At 41.4% G+C, this 19,477-nt stretch overlaps 3 protein-coding genes across 3 annotated transcripts; 1 reads left to right on the forward strand and 2 right to left on the reverse strand.

Moving 5' to 3' along the window:
• Positions 1 to 572: 572 nt before the first annotated feature.
• lamtor2 (late endosomal/lysosomal adaptor, MAPK and MTOR activator 2) lies at positions 573 to 4,705 on the reverse strand. Its single transcript, XM_050045961.1, has 4 exons — positions 4,485 to 4,705; positions 3,072 to 3,234; positions 2,874 to 2,963; positions 573 to 1,150 (listed from the first exon to the last, which is right to left on the reverse strand). Exons 1-4 carry the CDS (start codon positions 4,550 to 4,552, stop codon positions 1,094 to 1,096), a joined length of 378 nt encoding a protein of 125 aa, XP_049901918.1. The 5' UTR covers positions 4,553 to 4,705; the 3' UTR covers positions 573 to 1,093.
• A 1,653-nt stretch (positions 4,706 to 6,358) lies between these two features.
• ubqln4 (ubiquilin 4) lies at positions 6,359 to 13,996 on the reverse strand. Its single transcript, XM_050045917.1, has 7 exons — positions 13,815 to 13,996; positions 11,517 to 11,668; positions 11,268 to 11,425; positions 10,172 to 10,434; positions 9,270 to 9,385; positions 8,991 to 9,162; positions 6,359 to 8,344 (listed from the first exon to the last, which is right to left on the reverse strand). Exons 1-7 carry the CDS (start codon positions 13,959 to 13,961, stop codon positions 8,204 to 8,206), a joined length of 1,149 nt encoding a protein of 382 aa, XP_049901874.1. The 5' UTR covers positions 13,962 to 13,996; the 3' UTR covers positions 6,359 to 8,203.
• Positions 13,997 to 15,509: 1,513 nt separating this feature from the next.
• LOC126391282 (1-phosphatidylinositol phosphodiesterase-like) lies at positions 15,510 to 17,993 on the forward strand. The gene is made up of 3 exons (XM_050045927.1): positions 15,510 to 16,639; positions 16,753 to 16,824; positions 16,925 to 17,993. Exons 2-3 carry the CDS (start codon positions 16,772 to 16,774, stop codon positions 17,769 to 17,771), a joined length of 900 nt encoding a protein of 299 aa, XP_049901884.1. The 5' UTR covers positions 15,510 to 16,639; positions 16,753 to 16,771; the 3' UTR covers positions 17,772 to 17,993.
• Positions 17,994 to 19,477: the final 1,484 nt, after the last annotated feature.

The following is a 19,477-nucleotide window of genomic DNA, read 5'->3' on the forward strand; positions in this document are numbered from 1 at the left end:
GCACCATGTCACAAAGCTCACATCATCTCAAACTGGTTTCTTGAACATGACAATGAGTTCACTGTACTCCAATGGCCTCCACAGTCACCAGATCTCAGTCCACTAGAGCACCTTTGGGATGTGGTGGAATGGGAGATTAAGGCAGTTCTGAAGGCTAAAAGAGATCCGACTTGGTACTAACAAGGTGTACCTAATAAAGTGGCTGGTGAGTGTATATCCTGTGGTTATCTGCAGGAAAATGTCACACAGCTAAGGATGCAAAACTGAGTGTTTTAGTGTAAAAGGGCGTGGGTACTGGACTGACCTGCCTGCCGATTACACCTGACTCCTGTTGAACATGTGTGACACATTATTAAGCGCCATGTGACTGCAGAACAGAAACCCTGGACTGTTGAGCAACTAAAATCTTTTATCAAGCAAAACTGGGGAAGAGTTTCAGTTCCCACACGCATACCGAATACTGCTCAAAGAAAAGGTGATGTAACAAAGGGATAGACTTTCATCCATCTCCATCTTTCAGCCCGCTCACACCAAGCACTCCATTCAGAGCATAAACAAAAAAATAAAGTGAATATTAATCCAAAAATTGTTTATTTGACAGTTTTGAAACAAAACGTAGCAAATAATGTTTACTGCATTTTTTCAGACAGACATTTTTAAAAAGGTTTCCACAAACCATTTTAGTTCTCTGATGGGATTCAACGTGTTCCAACTTCCTGCTTCTCTTTGATTGGCTTGCCTGAACTAAAACTGCAAATGAATGAATGAATCATCCATGGGACCAGTTTGTAATGGAATCATCTCGGCAGATGTACACTCAGACTTCCTACAGACAATTTATGTGGAAGTTCAGAACAGACCTTTAGGTGAGAGTCACAAGGGAGGGCGAATCATTAAAACCCCAGACAAGTTAGCTTCAATACCATGATTATAAATACACTGCCCCCCCCACTCCATCCCACTCCACATGTTCACTCACTCACTCATAGATATAAGCATGTACACAGAATGTTACAGTAGTCCATGAATGACCTGGATCACATGACGCTTGTTTTCCAGGCAGACAGAAGGCGGAGCGTTCGTCTCATCTTCACTATGACGCTGCCACTTGGGTTAATGGTTCCTCCAGGTACTGCACCAGGGCTTCTGCCTGGAAACACAACACATACAGGACAGTGTGAGGAGTGATGCTGGATTAGTTTGGGCCTTATGTGTTGTGGTGTAGCAAACAAGCTGTGTTATAAGCAGAACATCTAATATAAACCAAGTTACTTTTGCAGATTTAATAAGACATGAGTGGTTTTAATGACTTCAAGTTGAACAATATTGAGAACTATTAATTATCCAGTCATCAATTAAGTCATTTATCAAGCAAAAATGCCAAATATTTGACCATTTTAGCTTCTTTAATGTGAATATTTGCTGATTTTTCTTGTCTTACATCAGAGTAAACTGAATATCTTTTGGTTTTGAACTGTTGGTCGCAAAAAACAAAATCATCTTGGGCTCTAAAAACTAGTGATGGTTTTATAAACCAAATGATTTAATCTCCAAATGTAACAATTATGCAGATAATCTTTAGCTGCAGCCCTGTACAACTGTCTCTGTACAACTGGTACACATTTCCAGTGTTTTTTAAATGCAGTTGTTCAGCCACAATAATGTCTGTCTGCAATGTCCGATAAAAAGTACAAAAAAGCTTGAATTCTGGAGATTCTTGCACATTACCAGAGCAACTTAATTCAGTGTTAACCTTCTGTCTGACTGATTAAAAGTTAAAGCCTTTGCACACTGAGTCAGTTTTTTCGGATGGGTTTTTTAATCCTCCAATCGAAAACATCCTCACGCACAGGAACTTTACACACTGATTCTGATGCATTTTATTGTTCTATTCGTTGTGAAAATTCGCAATACGTGACTCTCTCTCCACTGGAGTTACCTATCTGGCTGTCATCACTCCCTCCTTATCTTTCATTTGGCACCGCAGCTACATGAAGGGGTGGAGATGTCCTCCCTCTCTGTGTGCGGTCCACATCCTCCTCTTCATCATCATCCACCTGAATATTACTATCTGACCTGTTCAAAGTGAGCTGTCTGAGTTATGTAATGATTCTGTGCACCCCGTTTCTCTGTCTTGTCACAGATGTGTCCTGCCATCACATTTTCTTCACTGATTCTGGCTCAAACATCTCTAGAGGCTCTGACGGACGCAAAAAACACAAAAAATTGAGACTGTTCTGAAAATTTAAATGACGAAAGTAAGTTTTGGATTCAGTGTGCAAATACGATTCAACTTGAAGTTGTGTTTATGTTGAGACATGCGACAGTTTTAGATCATAAAAAATTGGACTCAGTGTGCAAAGGCCTTTAGTATGTGTATGTAAATTGATCAAGACATTCTGCCAAAGTCGAGAGTAAAACAGTTTTAAGGTAAATTCTGAACATTTCCTCGAGGTCCGAAATTCATCCTGGGATCAGATTCCATGCTGCAACCATACCTCTATTTTAAATGACGGGGAAAAGACATTTACATTGATCATATGTCAGAGATTTGAGATTTACAAACTGCAATATCTCTCATCTGTTAACTTGGTATTTCCTGTTCCTCTTATTTAAGATTTAAACTTAATCTATATGCAAACCAATTTTTCAAAATACAAGCAGCTAACAATGCATCGTCGACCTTGACAACAGAGCTTAAAAAAAGGCCCCATTACATGTTAGTGCCATAACCCTGATTATACAAATGGGCGTGGCAGGTACAGTAAACCACAACAAATGTACACTATACCATGTAAGTATAAAAGTAGGACGTTAGCTGTATGGGGAACCAATGACTGATGTCAGCACCAACTGCAAAAAAACCCTCTCACCTTTGCTTTGAGCATTCCAAAGCCCACTGTCTCTTTGGCGTACATACACAGCAGCAGGTTGGCGACACGAGTAATGGCCACTCTTCCCTCCTGAGAGAACAAACAACAGAGAAAGTCACAAACTGTCTGTATCACAATCACCCATCATCATATCTCTGAGAACAAGTGCAGTGGTTACGGACTAACTGCACTTCTTACCATACAATCCATGAGAATGAATTTGAGTTTGTCTTCGTTAAACGCTTGGTGGCCGTTCTTGTCGTAGGCCGCCCAGATGTTGCTAGCGATGGCGGCTGTCACTCGTGCGTCTGTGTCCCCGTACCCGGAGTAGGCCAGAAGTGAACCTTCATTGTTCAGTAACCTGGTGAAAATATGAAGTTGGATGTTAAAGTATCCAGCACATTCATTCATTCATTTTCTGTAACCACTCATCCTGTTAGGGGTCAGGGGCGTGCTGGAGCCTATCCCAGCTGACATTGGGCGAGAGGCAGGGTACACCCTGGACAGGTCACCAGACTATCACAGGGCTGACACATAGAGACAGACAACCATTCACACTCACATTCACACCTACGGACAATTTAGAGTCACCAATTAACCTGCATGTCTTTGGACTGTGGGAGGAAGCTGGAGCACCTGGAGGAAACCCACACTGACACGGGGAGAACATGCAAACTCCACACAGAAGGGCTCCTCTTGTAGTGAGGCAACAATGCTAACCACTGCACCATCATGCTGCCATCACATGAACATGGGACATTATTTTACTTTACTCTAAATATGCCATACGGATTTTACTCCAGCTACATCTATCAAGCTACTGAATACTGATGGAGCTATTTATAACCTTAATCATAGTATATAGTGTACACAAAGACATATGAAACTACCTGAACTACTTAAAAATATGTAAAACTGTTATGAACTATATTGCTTGTTTGCTGTGAGTTAAAAGTGTAATTAAAGTAGATTTAAGATGTTTAAAGACCAAAATTAAAATTAAAAGCATCTGTTGAAATGCAGGCTGGGTTTATATGGACAAAATGACCAATTAGTTCAAGTTAGTGAATTTAGCATTCTTATTTATTTTAGTAGAATGGAAACAAGAGGCTCACAAATACTAAACACATAAATAAAAATAAATAAATAAATAAATAGACAAGCAAATTCATTGATAATCAAAAAAATATTTCAATAATTATAAAAAATTGAATAAAATTTACTGCTCCCAGCTCCTTAAATGTGATGATTTTTTGATTTTGTCAGGTGTATATTTAGCTGAATATCTGAAAATAAATCCTAAATTTCAGATAAATTAAGACTTAAAACCTGTAAACAACACGTAAGGTTTACACATACTAAATACATTACACAGATATATCTCTGTAAAGTGTACATTGGTTGATGTTGCTAATATTAGCCTGTCTGTTGGCACCATTCCTGATAATAATCAGCTAGCAAACTCTTTATATTTCCATGTAAAGCTGTATCAAAACGCCAACCGTTGTAACCGTTGAAACAACAAACTGTATAAAAGTCAAACCCATATTTAACTCCTGTACCAAGTAGCATATCGTTAGCATGCTAAGCTAGCTAGCTAACTGTACTCACAGTGTACTTTGGACTCCGTTTGTGTTCGCCTGGCTCAGAACCTGCGTCAACGCCTTTGGTCGTAACATAGCTAATAACTCACTAACATATAATACTGACAAATAATAAATATATATATATATACTAAACGACTGCCTTTAAACTGTCAAAAACTACTCATCAAAACACGAAGTGGAGTCAGCTGACTGTGTTTTCTTCCCTTTCCGGGAGTCGTCGCAGTGAATTGTGGGAATTGTAGGCATCGAATTCATCCTAGGAAACGGTCTTCTTCTTTGTTTATTAATGGCGGCTGGCGTCCACAAAGTTGCAATACCGCCACCTAATGGGCTTACCCTAAAGCCTCCACTTATATGAACTTCTACTAATACCAATAATGATAAGTCTTTCCCATCTAGTTCCAATTCTGTTGTAAATCTTCAGTTTCCTGGTTGTGTGAGAGCCTTAAAGCTGCTGTACATCTTCTCCAGACACACACAACATCCAGAGATCTCCTTGCCGCATCTGATTATCTCAGTTTTCTCAGATTTTCTTTCAGTACAGTAAATAACTGTTGCCACAAAGGACAAAAATCTCATCTAGTTTTTATACAAGCAATATTCTTAATGCTTCCTGGTCGACTTTTACATATCTTACCTACTTCCTCACGTTTGTTTCTTGTCTTCATTCTTTTATTATTTCTGCCTCCCTTACTCTCTTTGCACAGGTAGCTGCATGCTTACCTTTGCAAAGAACACACTCTGGTTCTTTCACACAGTCTCCTTCACATCCATGCTCTCCACATTTACCACATGCATCACAATCCCTTCTCCACACAGACAAACTGTGACCAAACCTCCAGCAGCTGTTAGACTGAAGTGGTTTGGTGACATACTGCCTTACTTGAATTTTCTTTTTTTAATTTGTATATACTTTATTAATCCCCCTGAGGGGAAGAGTGTCAGAGTGAGGGGGCTGCCCGAGCGGTTGGGGGGTTCGGTGCCTTGCTCAAGGGTACCTCGGCAGTGTGCAGAGGTGAACTGGCAACCTCTCCAGCTACCAGTCCACACTCCATATTTGGTCAGGACGGGGACTTGAACAGGCGACCCTCCAGTTCCCAACCCAAGTCCCTATGGACTGAGCTACTGCTGCCCAAATCAAAGTGCAGCATAACAGACTTAAAGTGTGACAATTTAATCAAGATTTACTTATATATTTACTGTTCTTAGCTAAATGTGAAAGTATATTTACTTAAGACAAGTACTGCACTACAGTTTACTGAAGTATTTGTATTTTTTTAATTTTAAACCTTTAGTCCACATTTATTACCATGTTTATACTTAAATGTACACAGCACAGTAGCATAAATATATATATTTATGCTACTGTGTTTATACCTGTACACATCACAGTATATATAATCATTAACTACCAGTTTATGTATATCTATCTTACTTTAATTTATATGCATACAAGTTTCTACATGGCCTTTAACAGTATTATATTTCATTTTTATGTAAGTTCTATTCTTATATTTTTGCACTTCTTTATATTTTGCATTCTAATTAGCTTTTAGTCCACTTATGTAACTTGTCTTTATGCATATATTATAGTACAGTGTCTGTGAGACAGCAGAGGGAGGGAGCCTGAGATCTAACAAACTCATCGCCAACATTTACTTCACTGTTAATTGTTGTGTACATAACAATAAAAGACCTTCAGCCTAATATTCAATGGGTAAACACCTCCTTTGTGCTGCACTGCATTTATCTGACGTCTGTAGCTTCACCTTGATGTGCAACACTCTAGATTTTTAAAGTTTAATGTTAATATCTCTAGCATAAACAATCCAATGTTTTCAGAATACATAAAAGAACAGAAACACATTCAAAAAGATCTAAAGCGACAAAAAGGTGATTTTACTTTTAATAATTCAAAGAATCTGGTGCTGAAGACTTGATAAAGGCACGATACAGACTTTGACAGTGACTGGAGTAACATTCGAGGTATTGCTACATTTAAGTTTCTCCAGCACTGCACAGACGACTGTTAGTGACAATAACAGTATTTCAATTTAGATTTTTTTTTAGGGAGCAATTTCAGATATCATTGGAAGCCATAAGCAATTTGATACGCTGTGGTCAAAAACATATTGTCAGGACAAAAGAAATTTCAATCATGGATTTAAAAAACACAACAGAGCTGTCAGAATGTCAAAGGAAATCATTCACACATATTTAGAATAGACAATACACATTACAAATAATTTATTGGATTAAAATATATATATATATATATGTTTTGGCTTCCCATCTGTCCGTAGGGAGACGTGCAACAGATTTCACAGATCATATTGCAGAACCCAACATTATCTTTAGGCACTACACTGCTTGTGTCACTGAGAAAGGGTTTTACTTTTCTGTCCATCACTTTAAAACAATTCCCTAACATATTTTTCTATCATGTAATCTATAACCACATTAATCACATTATTATCATTTAGATCCAAAAAACAAATGGGTGCAAGTTTATTTACTTATGTACTGTTAGTCAACAGGATCCGATCACACAGTCTGGGTTAGAGTTCAGGGATATGAATAAAAACTTGATGTTTTGTTTTAAGGCGATAGTGTGATTCGGGGGCGTCCACAATTTACAGATTTGAAGATTCAAATGGAAACGACTGTTTTGCTAATTCTGCAAATGAAAAACCTGACAAATGCACTTCCTGTAAATCCAACACTAGCAGCACCAGAGATATTAAAGGGACGTTTCTCTCAACATAGCAAAATCTCTACCAGTTAAAAAGTCTCTGTCCTCTCAGTATGTCGTCTTAGGGTGTTTCCACATATAGTCCGCTTTAAAACAAACCAAACTCAGTAATCTTAAAGTGCACCAAAAAGTGGACCAGAAAGGACTCGATTCTCTTTCTGGTCAACTTCAGCTCTGATGGGGCCTCAGTGCGAACTACAAGCGAACCGAACTCAGACCACTTCCTGAGGTGGCTTCAGGGTGTTGAGTTGTCGCTCTGAGACTGTTTAGAGAGCTGAAAAAGTGTGAAAACACCCTTACTGTCCAAACCTCCTCCCCACACACACACACACACACACACACACACACACACACACACACACACACACACACACACACACTTGGTCCTACTATCCATAATCGTTTACCTTCTCCTCCTTTGACATTTAGGCAGCAGTGCCAACCACACAAACAAGATCCCGTACTGAGGAAAGTGTTTTAGAGGAAATATAAACGGTCAAGAGCCAGTCAGGGTAAAAAACTTAAATAAATACCAGGGAAGAGGATGGAAAAAATATGTGAAAACAAGCTTTGTGTATGGAAAACCATCAATTTAAACTCTTTATCAAACCACCTGAATACAATCTGTTAAATTTAAATAATGTAAAAAATAACAGGTGATTCCTTTGTGACCTGTCGACATGCAGTGAGTGACCATTGGTCATTTTAGAAATAAACTCCAGCTGCACTGAGAGGAGTAACGAACTCACAAGTCGAACAGTAACATAGACCCTATTCTGTTAGACAATATGTTTCCCAACCTCCCTGTTTATTCCTCCTGTGGTTTACAGATCAGCTGCAGGAGCAGTCTGTCGGGTCACACCTGCATTTGATTCCAGATTATATTCATGTATTCATTTCTTTGAAATCTCCCATGCCAGTCCCTAACTCTACCGCCTTTCCACCCTCGGCCCCGGAGTGAACTGAGCCAGTTAGGCCAGCAGTCTCTCGATGGCGGCGTTGACGTCCCCTCCTGTAGCAATGAGCGCCTGCAGGTTGGCTTGGCGGTCGATGAAGCCCATGGCGCTGAGCTGGTCGAGCTGCTGCTGGAAACGAACCTCCGGGGTCTGTAGCTGTGAGGGACGAGACGACGCATAGGGTCAGATACTGATTATTTCCAGATTACAGATTATCACCTCTTTTCTTTAGATTCTTTTGACTTTATAAAATGAGTGCAGAGGTTCCTCTAAATGTTTCTCTACAGACGAATCAGGGAAAAGTACAGGAAGTAAACAAGTTGCCATGACTGTGGCGTGCTATTTGACTCCGCCTTTCAGTTTGACAAACAAATAAATGCAGTATTTAAAGACAGCTTTCTCCAACTCCGCACCATTTCCAAAATCAAGCCATTTCTCTCCCTCAAAGACCTTGAGATAGTCACCCACGCTCTCATCTCCTCCCGTTTAGACTACTGTAACTCTCTGTGCACTGGTATCAGTCAGTCCCCTCTGTCCCGCCTCCAGCTGGTTCAGAACGCTGCTGCCAGACACCTCTCAGGAACCAGGAGGAGAGACCATATCATACCTGTTTTGGCCTCTCTCCACTGGCTGCCTGTTGAGTTCAGAACTGACTTTAAGGTTCTTCTGTTTGTGTACAAAGCCCTTATCCTACATCTCAGACCTTCTAACCCCCTATTCTACGCCCAGCCCTCAGGTCAAGGACATTATCACATCCATATCATTCAAACGGGACAAATTCAAGTAATTAAATAAAACATACTGATGGTCCTCCGCCTGCAAACATCTGTAACATCTGCTGCATGAGCTGCTGCTGAGAGGGACTGGTGGCTGCGGCCGGAGTGGATCCTGTTGCCATGGCAGGAGGTTGAAGGTTCACTGGGGGAACGCTACCCCCTGTGGTTGGAGGAACTGTGAGAGCTCCAGGGGACAATCTAGAGAGGGGACAGACATGTCATGACTGTGTCTTCAAATAACCACTACCAATACTTATTAAACTGAATTCATACAGTATACATAAATCTGGCATCATAGCCGGTACCTGGACATGAATCCTGGGACTTCTGCCTGTAAGGTCTGCAGGCCCTGCTGGATCTGTACGAGAGCCTGCATGGCTCTGGGGTTGGTCAGCATGGACAGCGTTTCTGGATTCTGCAGCTGCTCAATGACAAACACGACACAAGTCAACTCCAAACCAAAGAGTCCCTGACGTCCTGATAGACGATACTTTCTATTCTTGTACGCACAAGATAACAATATGAATGTGTGCATAAATCCTCTGGGGTGAATTATAAACCCAGGGGACGCTCTCAGGGTTACTAAGCGCCCAGTCCTCCTGGTTACACATCACATCTTGCATCATGTCTGGATTCCTTGCCAACTCTAAGGTCTGTCGAGGGACGGGAGGATTCAAATAACAAAAACAACCACAGTGAGAGCTGATGAGGTCTAGAAGAAGAAGCACTCTTATGACTGGAATGACGTCTATCAGTGTCAGTCCTTAAGCTTGTTGCAGGAATGACCTTCTGCAACTAATGTCTCATTAGACTGTTGACCTCCCTTCATATTTCAGCACATTTTATCTGGCAGACAGACATCCAAACCACAGCAGGAGAGGATGAAACCAATATTATTCTTTCATTATGGTGGAAAAAAAAAATCACCCAGGCAGTAAGTGGTGAAAGAAAGAAACTAGATCATAATCTAGGAGCTGGTTGCAGTATGAGAAAGAAAAATCATGTAAAGAAAGTAGCTGCAGGTGACGGTACTCGGACAAGCTAAAGTTCTGCAGCTCAGTTAACAAGCAACGCTTCTAGTTAAAGCAAAAAGTGTTACAACTTGTAACACAAGACCTTTATTTGATCAGTGGACATTTATCCGCACTGGCTCTCTGAGGCTGACTCTCTGTTTCAGGGCACTAACATGAGAAGACTCTGCACTGACCTGTCTCATGAGGTCAGGGTTGCCGAACAAGCGGGAGACGTCCGGGTTCTGATTCAAGAGCTGCTGCATCTGAGGATTGCCTGCCATCATCTGTCTCATCAGGTCGGGGTTGGACATCATGTTCTGGACCAGCGGGCTGCCCATAATCTGTGACATCATCTGTGGGTTGGACATCAGCTGACTCTGCACCTGCTGCTGCATCTCCATGAGGCTGGATGAATGCATGCCTGGACCGAACAAACCAGACAGGTCACCGAGCCCACCTGAGGAGGAGCAAAGATGATTAGCTCCTTGGGGGGGAACTCCAATATACAGGGTGTCTACAGGTATAAACGAGATCAATTTAAGACTTTAAGACCTTTTTAACAGCACTTTAAATGGAATATAAGACCAACCTTGCGATGGATTAACGAAGAGTACACTCGCAAGATAAATGTGACACTGTCTAATGTCACAACTTAAGTTCGATTGGACCAAACTAAACAGGGCAGGTGTGAAAGCATCCTAAGGGATTAGAACATTCTCCATGATGGTGGAGGGTGCCATCAGTGGGTCACGGGAGGAGAGAGGATGCCAGGGTGTAAACTTAGCATAATGAAAAACATCCTTATTCACATTAGGCTCACTTCTACAGTGAAATAAATAGTGAAGAAACTATTCCCCACTTTTTGGCTCCCTCAAGGACCCCTGGATCCCTGATTGAGAGCCACTGATGTAAATAATATGCAGAACTTCTTTGATCAAACTCTCAGGGTCGACCAATACTGACCCCCTGAGAAACACTACATACTCCTATGGTTTTGCGTATGTGTTGTTTTAAGTCGTTAATGCATCATGACATATAATATGTACAGTGTCTGATATTTTACAGGCTCGGTGTACAACACAACCTCCCGTGAAGTAGTGGGGACTGGGAGGAAAAAGTTAGTGTGAGGCATCTGGATTCAGATGTTGCTGTTTCACTATGTGGATTTGTGGCAAGTCCCCTTCTGCGACCTTAATTACATTTGCACAATCTATGTGACCGGATCACTAGAATTAAACTCACTGCAGTGCAAAAAGCCAGCAATTAAAAAAAAAGTGGTACAGTTCTTACTCAGTGCATTAGCAGGTCCTGAAGGACCGGCTGGTTGTGTTGGCCTCTGACTCGTGCCGCCTCCTGCTCCGTCTGGTGCAGTGCTGCTGCTGCTGCTGCTGTTACTCTGAGGTGTTGCAGCGCTGGAACTTGTTCGGGATGTACTGTCACCTGTTGATCTTAGATGAGAAAGCAACTGTGAAATTAAACTCTTACCAGGGTTGAGCTTTGCCTTTTAAACTTCACACACATCTTGTGACTTGTACTTACTTGGGGGCACTCTTGATGACGAGATGAACGGTCAACCCGTCTTTGATGCCGTGCTGCTTTAAAGTATCGGCATCCTTCAGAATCTTTCCTGTAAATATCAACACCAGCTGGTCCTGCTGGGCGTTGAACTTTTTGGATACCTCCTGTCTGAACTGGACAAATGAGACAAAAGCAAGTGAGCAGCCGTCCCAACAAGAGGTCTCTGGTCATTTGAGTAGATTGTACATTAAATATAAAATCAGCCTGCGTTATTTAAACTTAAAGCCCTTTGTGAGGAGGGTGCTGTGTCTGAATCTACTTTAGAACCTTCATTATCTTTACTTAACTCTGTGTTATATATGGTTCTTATTTCTAAATTACCAGACAGTTGATGTCATCAAATTATCACAAAGTGACAGAGACAACCTGGAGTCAGGCAGTATTCTAACACTGGAAGTGGAAGACTGGTTGGTTTCTGGTTGAACTGGGGAACATAGGCTCCCATCTGATGTCTGCTTTACCTTTAATGTATTAAGATGTGGCTGTATTGGTCTGATAGTTCCCACAGACAGGGAACTTACAAAGGGATAATAAAAGAATCTCACACACATTTTTTTTTTGCTTAAGTGCCCCAGACAGACAGGTTAAACAGGTTAATGGACAAGAGGTGTTGTGTGCGCAATCACTTCAAGGAGAACTATGCTACGTTTCAAAATTCATTCATGTTATCCCTATGGTGTGAGCACACAGCAGCAAGCTAAGACGGGCCGCTCTTCTCTGACATGCCAGACAGCGTTGTAGAAACACTCATTTGCAATGTGAAACCATTTTATTCAGTGTTTTACTGGTTTTAATCACCTGGGGTCTCATTTATAAAACACTGCGTAGGATCCATACTAGAAATGTACGTACAGACAAAAGCCAAAAATGGCGTGCGCCAAAAAATATTCAACAATTTCTACAATCAGGCTTCAACCTCACCATCACCATCTGCGTCGCCAAGCCCAAGCGTGGGTCAGAGTTTCTCCTATCAAGTCTGCTTTAATAGATCTCAACTTTTGTGAGGGAAATGGCGTTTGTTTTGTGCGTACACAGTGTTTATAAATGAGACCCCTCGTCTGTTTGCTTTGGTGAAGAAGAGACTTTTGTCGATAATTCGGCTCCTGGTAAAAACCTCCTGAACAATGCAGACAAAGGGAATCAGCTGGGAGAAATTTCAGCTGGTTGCAATCCGCAGTCCTCACCACTAGATGCCACTAACCCCCCCCTAAATCTTACACACTTAACCTTTAAACCTCATGAACACACCAAAGTCAGAAGAACGACCTCGAAACTCAGGAAATGGGACCATCCGAGTCGCACTTCTGGCACTAGCATTGAGAGACAGAGGCTCATGATCACCATGATGTTCACAAACACCAACTGAACTTTACTAAGCTATGGAGACAACAAACTGAGATTCTTAATATATGTGACGTGCATGTTCCCCTTTAACAGAGTAAAATAGTTTCACAGATAGGCATCAACGTCTAAATGATCAGTATCAGCTCTTAGACTTGTTTAATGTTGTTCAACAGCACCAGATATGTTTACCTTTCAGCGACCTGTCACCTACACAATGTAAGATAAAGCTAAGTCGTTTTCGCTAAAACCCAGAATGAGTTAGCATTTTACCACACACAGTTCCCTCGACTCAAAGTCAATGGGCTTTTTGGTTAGATGTCTGAAATAAAGTCTGTGGTTAACACAAGCTTAAGAGACTTTCAGGTTTTGTTCTACGACATAAAATACGTCAGTAAATACGACACAGTGAATTTTTAAGCTTATATGTGTCTTTAAAAAAGCCATTTGCTAACAAGTGGCTAAATAAGACTACAGCACGTCATCACGCCGAGCCGCGCCGAACACGGCTTGACAGCCTCATTGTGGTGGTGACGTTATCTCTTGCGACCGTAGTGTAGTTCGCTTAAAACCTAACGTTAGCTGTTAGTTACTGTCAGTGTCACATTTAGCTAAATGTCGCTATATCCTACAACTTCGACGTCAATGTTTGCTCTGATATGCTAATTTTTCTTAACCACATAGATGTCTACTGTCTTTGGAAATATCGGATTTAAACGCTGGTTGCGCATCGGGCAAACATTTTTCAGACAGCTGACATCTGTGACACCACGAAAATACTTTTAAAGACGCAACCCGCTGCTGGACATCAAGTGAAACAATACATCTTTTGAGCTTTCCCCTCATTGTGCTAGGAAACGCTTGATGACGGTGCTGTGATTTCCGCTGCCGGATGTTGAAAAGGGTCCCTGAACGCACCTGAAGGACAGAAGAATCCTCCGAAATCGTAATTTCCTCTTTTCCCATGGGGGTTTTAACGTTGACCACCATCATTGATACTCCGGGAGCAACATTTTTGTCTGCGTTTCCCTCCTCCGTACGGTCCGCCTTACTTTCGTCCGCCATCTTTACTACTCGCTCTTCTTCTACGTTTTTTTTCCTGGCAGAGTTGAAGCTGTATCAGTGTGTTGCTGCTGCCACCAATCGGTCGTTAGTTAAACAACAGCTTTACATTTTGAATCACGGAGAAAAGTAGATTCTTTCTGACTGTGTCACGTTTAGGTAAGAATATTGATGGCACTTAGGATGAGGACTTGTTGAATACATTTTTAGTTGCTAAATGGACACTGAAGCACCTCCTAGAGCTCAACAGCTCAAACTGGTTGAAAAGGGAATTGGAAGTATCTGTCAAGATACTCCTCACTTTCTTCCCTGTCCTTCTGTAAAGGGCTTTTTGTGGTTTGCCAACTTATTTGCTTGCCAGTAATACAATCCCAGAGAATTAGTGATGTGCAAAGCAGTTCTTTAGATGTTACTGAATCACTAGAATCAGTTCATTAAAAAGATTCGTTCAAAAGATTCGTTCACCGAATCGTTTAGTGCTTGGCGGGAGGAGCCCTGACTGTGTACTGCATAGTCCGACTCACTGAACTGATACACGGCTGAGCTGCTGCTGCGTCTGCCCTGCACTTGTGAGTCTCATTACTGGCCAGCCTAACGTTTTAAGTTTGTTTATCTGGAAACTAACTCTGTTAAAACAATGGGGAGGTGTGTGATGGTGTTCATGTGGCTTGACTCCTGGCTACATTAGCTGTTAGCTTGGAGAAAATGGTCCCTATGAAAGTGTATCACTGAGAAGAAATCATTTTAATCACTCAGGGATCGGGGTTACGTGGTTCACCGAGTGATTCGTTCACCGAGTGATTCGTCACAGGGTAGGCAGTTTCTCCCTGCACCCTGGCTGCCTCGCAACACGCGAGTGATTCATCGTTCGCATGGAACGAATCAGCAGTTCCACTCCCGGCCTGCGCGCTCGCTGCCCAGCTCAACTGAACTGAGAAATGAACAAATCAGTTCCGGAAGTGATTCAGTTCAGTACGTTCACTCAACAGATTCATTCTCTTGAATGATTCGTTCGCGAACGACACAATACTACAGAGAATAATTCCACGAAATTACAGTTCCGAAATTAACATTGCATACAGTCTCTTTTCAGATAAACGCACTACGTTGGTACAACACCGTGAATTCACTCTTTTTTTTCCCTTCAACAACAAACACACATGGTTAGGTTTAGGAAAAAAGAACAGGGCTTGGCTTTAGAATCTTACAGGACATGAACACTGCTCCCTTGGGTGAAGGCTGGTGTTTGTTGGTTTTCGTCAGTGTCTGATGCCGCAGGTCTCTGTCGATTTTGTTGGATTTTGATGACTTCGGAGTGAGACTGGGTTGACTTAAGGCATCCATTGTTACCAAACATGAGTTCTCGGAACCCATCGGCTGTATTCGGCGTCTGACTTCCGGCAGACGGCAATACAGCCTGTATTCGGCGTCTGACTTCCGGCAGACGGCAATACAGCCTCTGGGGGTGAGACCCCCGATTTTTTGGCATTCCGTTTCCGACTTCCGTTTATATATAAGTAAATATGCTGAACCATTGCAATGGANACGGCAATACAGCCTCTGGGGGTGAGACCCCCGATTTTTTTGGCATTCCGTTTCCGACTTCCGTTTATATATAAGTAAATATGCTGAACCATTGCAATGGATTCAGAGTTTGCAGTGACGCCAATTATGTTCCGCCTTGTTAGTTCACCGCACGGGCTCTTCCGCTCTTCTTCTGGAGGAAAGATCTCCATTCACTGAATGTAGAGTCTGTAGAGACTACCAAACATGTAATGCTATGTTGTCGGGAAGTGGCTAAACAGAGCAGTCTCACTCTGAAGTCGCTGAAATCCAGCACTTGGTCAGTGACTTGGGGCGTCAGAAACCAATGTAAAAAGGCTTCCTTTAACTTCGGCATGATATGCAGCGGGAAAAGGACGAAAGTTAAGATGGTGAAAGTCCGAAATTAGGGCAGGTGGGAGGGGTGGTGGATGGGTCCAATGAACACCGACTTTCACCCAAGAGAGCGGTGTTTGTGTCCCGTAAGATTGTAAAGCCAGTGTGTTTATTTTGAAAGAGACTGTATGTAAATGTTAAATTTCCTGTGAAAACAGAAGTGTATGTTGAAAGAAGAGGACTCAACACGGTGTTTCAGAACGTCAGTGACAATACACCCAGGGTACCTTGCACGTTGTATCTGGATGTGGAAAGTCAGTGACCAAAACGCTAATATGTGACGAGGTCAGAGTGAGAATGGGTTGCTCCAAAGCTAAATTTTGGTGAGGAAAATCAGTCCTGCCCCATTTTCATCACCCGATAAGCTTGTACTTCATTATTGCTTGCATAAGTTAAATAATGTCACCAATTAGATGGTAAAGATGATATCTTATATCTTACATGGCTTAGTCATTGTTATTTTGCTGCGCTGGTGTGGCCGCTTACACTCCAGATAACTCCTGCTAGAAATCAAATCTAATCTGACTCAAATCTTTATTTAGGGACGCGCCTTCTCAAACATTCTGAAAACAAACACCACAATCTGGACAAACATGTTTGACATCTGCATTTCTTAACTGATATTTGTGGTCCACACCTAAAAGTTTGTAGATAACGAAGCAATATAAGTTATGGATGGTTTGTTGAGTCGTCCACATTTTGACCAGTGGGGTGGCTCGCTGTGAAATCCTCCTGGCTGTAAGGTAAAGGACAAAACATTGATTTGTTTAAGTTGATGCTGTTAGATAAAAGCTTTGGATTTCAATGTGATTTCGATGAATTAATGTGTAATTTTTTGTTATAAATCATTTGCTAGATCGCTCGTCTCTGCAAGAATGAAGGCTGGTCACAGGTGTCTCCTTTTCCACTGCATTTTGCTGTCCGTCACGTGAGTATAATATTAAAGTTTAATACAAGGACAGATTGTTTTTAGGCTGCAGCTTCATGGCGCTGGAGATATTGTAACATCACTTGTTCCATATCAACAGTTTTTTGTGCCACGGAAACAACGTGTTCTTCAATGACAATAGTAACCTCATACTCCCGGGGTCCTACAATATTCCATGGATGGCGGGCATTGAGGATTTCCGCATCCTCTCTTCCATCACCATCCCTGGTTCCCATGACAGCATGGCCCTGTACGGAGGTCCAGAGGTTAAATGCCAGGCTTTGTCCCTGAGGGATCAGCTCAGAGCTGGCATTCGTTTCCTGGATCTCAAAGTGTTTGGACTGGGTGACACCCTCTATGTCATGCACGGGGTTATGTTCCAGCGCAGCACTCTCAAGGATGTCCTAGCCACTGTGCGAACCTTCCTGTCAGAGTTTAGGTCTGAGGCTGTGCTCATTAGAGTGCAACCAGAGTCCTTTGAGAAGAGTACTGTCAATCAAATGGTGCAGAGTCTTATTGGCAACGACCAACATGTGTGGGTGAACTCGGGGATGCCAAATATGGGTCAGGTCAGGGGGAAAATTGTGTTCTTGCAGAAGAGCACCTTCACATTGGGAATTCCTCTCATAGATACAGGCAGGAAAGGTAGCAACGAGGTTAGCGACGTTAAAAATAAAGACAACAGAATCATCAAGCAGCTGAACCAAGCCACTATAGCCTGTGGAGGTGATAACGTTGTTCTGACGTACACTAGCGGCACAGGCTTTGGTACTTTCTGGGGAATGTTTCTGACTCCAAAGGGAGTGGCTGAGAAGGTGAACCCATGGCTCAACCAGTACCTGAGACAGTTTTACCCCAATCAGCCCAGACCGTGCTTTGGTGTCATTGCCATGGACTTCCCTGGCTTTGACCTCATTCAAACTGTTATCAACTTAAACTGGTGGTAGTCGTGTACAATGTGCCCGATCGTGTGTTTGAGAGGTTGAGGGTTTGAATCTGATACACTATGGAATATTTACCCTTCACTGTAAACTGATGAAACTGAAATATCTGGAAATACAAAATGTCATCTGAAAACTCTCCTTGTCTTTGTCAGTGGAATCCTTAAATGCTTAAATGTGGCAGCAATGGCAGTAACATTTTGTGCATCATGACAAAAATAAACTTCATTTTACCGCCTCCTCATTGATCTGAAGTGTTCCTCAGTGATCTTACATCTCAGGTACTTTGCATGAAGCTTAATACTGTCTTAATGTGCTGTTTGTAAATACAATGTTGAAATACTTTAATGCCCTGCAAAAGTATTCATCCCAGCTGGCGTTATTCTAATTTGTTGCATTACAGCTTGTAATTTAAATGGATTTGTATTTGTATTTTTTTGTAATGGGCTTATACAGACGAGTCCACACAGGTTTAGGAAATGATGATAATAAACTTGTTCTAAAAAATTAAAAAAGCAAAACAGACAAAACTGCACAGTGGTGCGTTCACCTTCAAAAGTCACATAGTGACTGCAGGTTCAATTCCAGCCCTTTGCTGCATGTCATCTCCTCTCTCTCTCTCTCTTTACATTACACATTAGACCTTCCTATCTAATAAAGGCAAAAGTGCCAAAAAATTATCTTTAAAAAAATCACATAAATAGCTAAATAAAGTCCCCCTGTGTGCAATCTAAGTAGCACATGATCTCAGTATATATACACCTGTTCTAAAAAGGACCCACAGTCAGCAGCACCACTGAGCACATGGCACCATAAAGACCACGCAGCTTTCCAAACAGGTCCCAGACAACATTCTAGAGATCAGGACTGGGTTATAATAAAACATCTGTAGCTCTGAACATCCCACTGAGCACCATTAATTCCATTATTACAAAGTGGGAAACAAATGGCACCACAACAAACGTGCCAAGAGAGGGCAGCGCACCAAAACTTACAGACCAGGACAGGGCATGAATGAGTGTAGTATTACAGTAAGTGAAGGTACTCACGTAAGCGGCTGCTGTCAGTGTCAATGTTATTATATTAGGTTATTATTACTGCTGCGTCAGTATCAGGTTTATTACCAAGTATATTGTCACATACAAGGAGTTGGTGTTTAAAGCATAAACATAATAAAAATAAAAGCAGTTACTGCAAAAGTCGAGAAAGTAAATATATAGAAATATATTAAAGAGAGAAAAAAAGACAAAAGAATAGATTTGAAATATGAAAATTTTAGATTAATAGAAATAGTAACCAGGGATATACACTCATGTCTAAGAAACGCTGACATGTTTTAGCAAGTTGAGATGGAGCTTATTATAACTACTTATATGCAGGTATGTAGTTTGATCTACAAAAAAGTGACCCTCTTTAACAAACTAATATGTTTTAATATTGGTTTATTTTTTAAAAGATTAAAATGTAATTGTAGCTGTTAAATAAAAGTAATTACAATATTTCCCTCTGGAAGTTGGAATATAAATAAGCATAAAATTAAAAGGTTTGTTTTGTTTTATCTATTATCTCATTAATTATCTCAAACTATATTCTGAGGGAGATAAGAGGTGGTTTAAAGCTCTCCTTGAGTCTTGAGAAAGGACCCAGACTTCAGTTTGTTGACAAGAATATTCCTCATGCCTCATAACATTATCTTTAAGCCAAAGCAGTGA

This window comes from Epinephelus moara, chromosome 6, assembly GCF_006386435.1.
Source record: "Epinephelus moara isolate mb chromosome 6, YSFRI_EMoa_1.0, whole genome shotgun sequence".
Lineage (NCBI taxonomy): Eukaryota > Metazoa > Chordata > Actinopteri > Perciformes > Serranidae > Epinephelus > Epinephelus moara.